Raw genomic sequence first — 7,500 nt, 5'->3', positions numbered from 1 at the left:
TAAATTAACCATTAATTTTAATTACAATAAGGCAGTTCTCAGGAATTTTTTTAATACACCTAACCTGAGATGAGACATTCTTTTCTTTAGAGAGGGTATGAAAAGTACACCATACTCTTTGCACCCTCTATAGAGAAAGAACACCTGATTACAGGTGAATTAGAATATGCCACACTTTTCGTGCACCAGCTACTGTATACAGCCCTATGTTCTGGTTCAATTTTTGTCTTGGTTTGAAATTAAATTTCTCAAACCAGTTCAATTTTGATTTTTCTTTGTCTAATAGTTGTTATCATTAATCTGAAACATTGGAAATTCAAAATTACACTGGTTTAAAAAAAAATTAACCATAACATACACATGTACACTATGCAACAATACAAAACCAAGTGAATTTGTAGACACTGCTTACTCAGGAATCATCTTCATTTTGTTGTACAGCAGCCGAGCTCCACACATCCTGTGAAGCATGGGGTCTTTGGGATAAATATCTGGTAAATTTAAATCCGTAAAACATAGTGTAATGTTTCAATGAATCTTTAGTTACACAACCATATCATGAAGATACATGTACAGTCTACAATAATGTTGTAATTATTACAAGATCAGGAATTTGTCTGAAGTGAAGTAATGCTCAATCTAAACACCTCGTACAAAGCCATAATTATTATTATTGATTGTTCTTAGTAACCACTGTTCCACTATCAATAATTCATTTTCCAAACAATTCAAAGTTATATTTTAATTTATTGATAAAACCATGTTTTGTTGTACAGCACATGGACCATCTCGACATAGTCTTGACATGTTTACCATGTTTACTTAAGTGAAAGGAGGTAAGCCTGTTATAGTATCTCTTCTAATTTCAGAATAATTATAATTATATGAAATTTCATATTTCCTTTAGTTACTGCATTTTAACTAAAATTAACACTAATCAAATCAAAGTGTCGGCTTTTGAGGAGAGAAAACTGGACTACCCGGATAACAACCTTTGGAAGCAGAATAGAGAAACAACAAACTCAACCCACATATGACGCCAAGTCTGGGAATTGAACCTGCGACACATTGGTGCAGACATTCCAACCCTCATGATTTGATTGGGAGTTTCCTGATTTTATGTGTTGCCTCCCACTCTCCCGATTTTTATCAGATTCTCCCGATTTATCATGAAATTCTAAAAACAAGGAAAAACCTGCATTGCCTATCTTAAGTACATGTGTATTTTTTTGCGATCTGAGTGTAAAACGTTACTTATTACACTTTCTTGTCCTATAATGTCTTGCCCAGTCTCTCCATTGAACACCCCATCTTGTGCAGACACGAAAGGATGGCAGTCTTACTCCATTTAGCAGCCCAGACAAATGGCGGACAAGCATTGGTAAGATCAAAGACCTTACAGAATACCACAAAAAATGACATCAAAATGCAGGAAATGCCACTTGAGAAAAACTAAATATGCAAAAAAATTTTGGGGGATATCCGCAGACTTCCCCTACTCCCTATTTTCCTTCAAAAGGGGGTGGAATGTCTGTTGGTGTTTGGGGCGGGGGAGGGGGGGGGGGGGGGTGAGTGATCTGACACCACTACCCCTAGAATGAGAAAATATGTTTTTAAAAACGCACTTCCTAGTGGTAAGGAAAATAACGAAAGGAACTTTTAATATTTAAATGACTAGTCTTACCACTGGGGCACCAATTGGGGACAACTGAAATCAAAAAATTAACGTAAATCAAATCAAATCAAATGAAAACTTTTGAAAGCTCTTAATTCTGAAGGCCCTTTCATATAATCAAGAAATCATCAAGAAAAATAGGTCACCTGTATCGTTTTGGGTCCATGGAAACGAGACTTTTATTGAATAACGTCGATAGAGACACATCACAGGGTAAGACAGCTTCTTCAGCACGGTACGCATACGACAACCACCCGGTCCGCCTGAAAAGTGATAACGTGTGTCAAATAAGCATTTTCTCTTACATTTCGAAAGAGCAGAGGAGGTCGCCATCTTTGTTTTCTTCGAAGCTCTGAGAAAGATTGGACACTAGTGACGAAAAATTTTGTGGAGGGAGGGGTCATGGTGTTTTGAAACCATGGCCTCATGGAGATGTGGAGTTTATATATTTGTTGGATCTTTAGTTGTAGTTTTGATAGTTTTGCTGAATTTCGACGTTCTACCGCAAAGACGACTATCTGAAGAGCTAGAGCTATCAGCGGAATTCAAGCAAGCGGAGTCTCTAACTCCTTCTGGCGACCAATCGACGGAGTCAGCTTCACGGACTGTAATTTCGGCTTTAGAGAATTCGAAGGTAAGGCTATTAAAAATTGATGGTTTTTCGTAAACATACCGAACTTTTCTCATCAAACTGAAGCAGTTGCTTCACTTGTTGAATATGAGTTTGTAGCATATGAACAGGAATACTGGAATTTAAAGGTGCTTTGTCAGATCGATCCTACGCATCATACGAATAGGGAAGATATCGTTTACGTTACCGATTGTGTCAACCAGAGCCTCATTTGCTGTCAAAACAAAGGGTCTTTTGTTCCTGTGGTTGGCACATTTGAGAAACAAAAGCAATGTGTGTAAACAGATATCTTTCCTATACAGTAAACTTGTGGTAAATTACATTATTTTCACATTTTGAAAACCTGATTAATACTTGTCGAAAATTGGATATCATTAATTTTTATCAGTATCACTTAGTTTCCATATGCATTAAATTAAATGTAATTGCCAGAAGACCAATAAGCTAATCTAGAGCAGCTGATTGATCGCTTTTAAAAATTCTTATGGAATCTGTCAATCATTCAGCTGCTTCTTATTTATTTTGTTATTAGAGCGACTTTCGTATGATCTTGAAAAAGTTTTCGCGATTTGTTTCACAGACCAATGTTTGGAAAGATTAAAACAAAGCTTCTCCTTATTCCCGCCAAGGAACCTCCTAATATGGGCTGAGTAGACAGTTTGATTGCCCAATCACATTATTACATATGGGCTGAGTAGACAGTTTGATTGGCCAATCGCATTACTACATTTCAAATGACATCAAAAAGAAAAATGCCAATCATTTTCCAGAAAGAGATGACATTGTTTGCATTTGAGTTTGCTAAGCCCATGACAATTTGTGCTGGTTTTTTTTTTCAATAAGTAAATTAAATGGTTTGCATTTTTGTTTTCGTTCTGTTTTTACGTTTATTTTTCAAGGTCATGTGAAAGTCACTCTAAAAATGTAATTGAATTTTTCAAAGCTATACATTCAGTTTTTTACAACCTGTAAATCACTGTCTGTGTGGTGAAGGCTTAACTGTCAAGACACTTGTAAATATGACCAGGAAAAAGGCAAGCAAAACATTAACTACTTTACTACCTTTTAATTATCTACTACCGGACCAGTACGTATGAAATATCAGGAAATGAGTCTATTAAGAAATAAGGTTGATTGCTGAAGGGGAACTCTTGTCACTCACTAAAAAACCTAATATGAAAAGGTAATTCATTTAAGAAACTTAGTCCTATGTGCTGATTGCCAATTGCCAGGGTCAATTCAAATTTCAAAAATGCTGTACTAGCTAGTCAGCTGTAAAAATAATATATAGGATGATAACAAACATACTCAGTTGTTCTTGTACACATGTATGTCTAAGTATGGATAATGCTACAAAATTAATGTTAAAAAAAATTCATGACAACCAAATAGCTTTGACACGTGTATATTTTGTTTTTCAGAACAATAGTGTGAAAATGCCAGTTACGCAGTACATGAAAGGCATTATGAACTGGAATTGCAATGAAGATCATTCAAACCTGGTAAAATTGCATGTTTTAAGATAACAGAGAATACTTATTAAGCTTGGGAAGCAGAGTTAACAGAGAGCTTAGGGTTAGCGAGAGTGGTCATCTTGCACTAATGCGACTTGTAATATTAGTTTAGTATTAATAATATTAAAGAACAGTTTTGTTCTTTTTACGTTTTCATGTTTTGTTTTTTAATCAAGTCTCTGAAGCTGAATTGAAATTTATTTAAAACTAATGTTGTACAGGAATGGGTGTACATGTAAGATCCCAGCTGAAAACAACTAGTGGACTAATGCAAATCCTGCATTTTGATTGGCTACTAGATGACTGTTATAGTAATAGTCCTTGAGTAGCGAAAAGTGTGACGCTTTCTTTCGTTTTATTCCGGCCAAATAAATATTTCTTCAACTTGCATTTACAAACTTTTGCCTTTTCTGTCCGACTAGTTGAGTGATACTAAAACAATTAGACCCTTCGCCCTCAAGGGGCACGGGTCAATAGCCTATTCGGCTTTGCCTCATGAGCTACTGACCCGTAGGCCTTGTGGGCTATGGGTCTAATTGTTAATTAGATTAAGAACATCAATCCCAAGCCACATCAGTGTACTAAGGATTTGAATAATACTTAAAGTGAGTGATGTCCAACTCAATTTATAATATTATTATGAAGGGCTGTTTGCAGTACTGTCTTAAGTGACTTTTTTCAACCAATTTTTAGTTTTTGCTCATTATTATTGTTATTAATTATTATTGCCAACAAGCAAGCCAAGCGAAGATGCGAGGCTTGCGAGGCGGGCAGCTTAATGCCGCGTGAAGTATTGCAGCAGGCAGAAAAATTCTCAATCATTCTATGAAAAGTGTAATGTAAGGCTACGTACAGTACCGCCTGGAAGTATTGACCCCTTTACCGCGTCATTGCCGCGTCACCCTGTCGCGACTTTCCCTCGGTATTCCCGCGGTAGGCCGCTTTTCTGCCGAGGAAAATTAACGGCTAGGCTCCAAAGTTGCCGCGGGAAAGTCAACCGAGGTAAACGCTCGGTAATTAAAATTCCGCGGTAGAGTTGGGTTTCCGTTGACTTGTTTCGATAAGCTATTGTAGATTGTAATGTTGAGATCCCACCGAACAACAGAAACTGAACAAGTTTCGGCTGAAAATTGCGAACAGCAAAGAGGGTTATAGCCGCTAATCATACACCTTGGTTTCCTTTTCCTTCTACATGCGAAAAGAATATCCGTCCTGTAGCTAGATTCCGACCACAATTGAAACCTTCTTTACGACATGCATCTGTATTTTGATTGCAGTGATTATTTCGAAGACTTATGGTGGACTATTCATTCGAAGGTTCGACGCTTGTCCCACTTACGTGGACTTCGCCGTCATTTTATACATTTAAGTTTATGGGAGAATATGTCTGCTTGTTTTTTGCATCTCAACGCACGGAACATACATTTGTTCATTTATTATTTCGATATCCTGCAAACAGGAGAGGGTTTTGACAATATTTACAAACTGAAAGCTTACATGTTCACGGCTCGAAAACCTTGCGTGACCAAGTTACGACTTCTTGTGGTTTCCTACTGCAGTATTACTTTCTAAGGTTGTTTAGTGCAACAAATCACAAAAAAGAAAAACACTCCAAGGAGAATCCAGGATATCAAACCCCTGAAATAGTCGAAAATTATTTGATCTAAACTGAAAAGATTGTTTTCGTGCTCTGGGTAATCATTGGTGCATATCGGCGTGGTTATGCAAATGTATCACGAATGGAAAAGAGTTGCACGTGAAAGCGCAACGTGAGCACTGGAGCAAAGATGGTTCGAACGTTCTAAAGTTTGTTTCGCTTGCTGGTTTTGCATTTGTTAAAATTCGTATGCAAACGATGAGCGTTCAGATAAGTAAGAGACATCTTTTCTCCACTAACTACAGTCTATTCTTAAATTTGTTTTCCATGCGTAATCAACATGCTGCAATTAAAAAATATTTATGGAATTCAAGTAGACTATTGCACGACTGATAAAACAACGCGAAAATGTATTTTGCTGCAATTGCTATGATATAACAATTTATTGCTGATGAAAAGCGATGAAAAAAGAAACCATTCTTAAATTATTCGTCGGTACGTCTGGTCTCAAAATGGTACCGACAAAGGCTCCGATGCCTCGGAAGAATGTTGCGATTAAAATTGAAATTTGACAAGTTTAACAATAATACAATGTATGTGGAAGGAATACCTGCTTTTAACTAAAATGGCGATGATAAAACAAAGACAATCGCACAAGTTTGAATTTCAGGTCTCCAAATAAAATAAAGTCAGGCTTAGACGAAAAGAGATACAATTGAACCTTTTTCAAAACCAAACAAATAATTTCTCACGCACACATACAGTATTACAACCTGGAGAACAACGAGTGTTGCGTTGGCTGGATAATCAAGCTGTCGCTTACACTGTATCTTTAAAGAAGTCTTCAGTTTTACATTATGTAAAGATTATAAAATTTGAGTCCTTACGTAAATGGCACACTTTCTCATTTTGATTACAATATCTTGCATTAAGAATCGATTCTTCACACCATGAGATACAAAATTTGACAGTCTTCCGCTTATTATACAAGAGCAACAGATCATTTTTCTTTCCCGCGGCAAGCCTCGTCTTTTCTCCCGCGGCAAATTTCCCGCGGCAAAGTGCACCTCGGTTTTACCGAGGGAAAAAAATTTGCATACCTCGGTGCCGCGCGTCCACTACCTGCGGCAAAGACGAGGTATTGCCTCGTCCCTAGGGGTCAATACTTCCAGGCGGTACTGTAGTGTAATGTAAGGTTCCCTGGAGATTTAGTAGGGACCAATGAAAGCACGTGTTTTGATGTGTGATGTCATTAAACAAACTTGCATGACGCTCGCTACTATTGATGATCTTGTGTTTGAAGGTGAGTGAAAGCACATTTTTACCACTTCCCTGACCATTGTGCTGACATGTACACTTGCTTTGAGTGTTCTTTAGTATTTATTTTCGAACCATCGTGTGCTATATTGTGACCGAGCTCAAAACTAAACCAGGGAACGTGTTCTTATCGGCAGCTGTTGTTAATTACGGATTAAGGCCTGTGAGTAGAGCAGTTTGTTTTTGTAATTTTCAAAGAAAATATGCCTGCAAAGTACACAATAAATTTAACTTGTAATTCATGGCTGTATCTTGCAAAATAAAAATTCTACACGTGCAACAACTTTCATGTGCGAGATAGTTTGATTCCCATAAAAAGTCTGAAAACGCTGTGGCGATTTTTTACATGGCACTGATTTTATTCAACTTAATTATTGTATATTCCTGTTAAAATTACGACCGTTCAAAAATTACAGCAGTACTTTCCATATTGCAAAACGCGTTGACATCTACATTGTTGTTGGCGAAACAAAGTGTGCAATTTCTATTATTGTATGATAAGATGAGTTGCAGTACTTTCGAATAAAAAAATTACAACTACTGTTGGGTGTTTTGGAACTCTGATACAAATCTGCAAACTACATATATGTATTATATTGACTGTTTCGTTGGCACTTAGCGATAGCTAGTACTAGTTTTATTGGTTTGAGATTAGGAGAAATTTTCATGTACCAACAAATTGTCATTGTTGTTTACCAACATAGGATAATGAGCCTGAATTAACTTATGATGATGTCAAGAGATTTAATTTCTCTTGGAATTGCAG

The 7,500-nt window shown here is 36.9% G+C and overlaps 2 protein-coding genes across 3 annotated transcripts in view; one reads left to right on the top strand and one right to left on the bottom strand.

Annotated features, from left to right (window-relative positions):
- Window positions 1-2,023, bottom strand: part of LOC138045972 (uncharacterized) — a 15,447-nt gene extending 13,424 nt beyond the window's left edge. The window contains exons 1-3 of one of the 2 annotated variants that reach the window (XM_068892624.1): window positions 1,822-2,023; window positions 1,685-1,708; window positions 413-491 (exon numbers count right to left, since the gene is read on the bottom strand). In XM_068892624.1, coding sequence (XP_068748725.1) covers window positions 413-491; window positions 1,685-1,708; window positions 1,822-2,008 — 290 coding nt within the window. In that variant the 5' untranslated portion in view covers window positions 2,009-2,023. The remainder of the gene's footprint in view (window positions 1-412; window positions 492-1,684; window positions 1,709-1,821) is intronic. The other variant, XM_068892625.1, reaches the window with a different exon arrangement.
- Window positions 2,024-2,068: 45 nt separating this feature from the next.
- Window positions 2,069-7,500, top strand: part of LOC138045969 (uncharacterized) — a 17,706-nt gene continuing 12,274 nt past the window's right edge. The window contains exons 1-3 of the mRNA XM_068892621.1: window positions 2,069-2,309; window positions 3,728-3,808; window positions 7,439-7,500. The exon at window positions 7,439-7,500 is cut by the window's right edge and continues 22 nt beyond it. Coding sequence (XP_068748722.1) covers window positions 2,094-2,309; window positions 3,728-3,808; window positions 7,439-7,500 — 359 coding nt within the window. The 5' untranslated portion in view covers window positions 2,069-2,093. The remainder of the gene's footprint in view (window positions 2,310-3,727; window positions 3,809-7,438) is intronic.

This window comes from Montipora capricornis, chromosome 4 (assembly GCF_036669925.1).
Source record: "Montipora capricornis isolate CH-2021 chromosome 4, ASM3666992v2, whole genome shotgun sequence".
Classification (NCBI taxonomy): domain Eukaryota; kingdom Metazoa; phylum Cnidaria; class Anthozoa; order Scleractinia; family Acroporidae; genus Montipora; species Montipora capricornis.
This window is presented reverse-complemented; position numbering and strand designations above follow the sequence as displayed.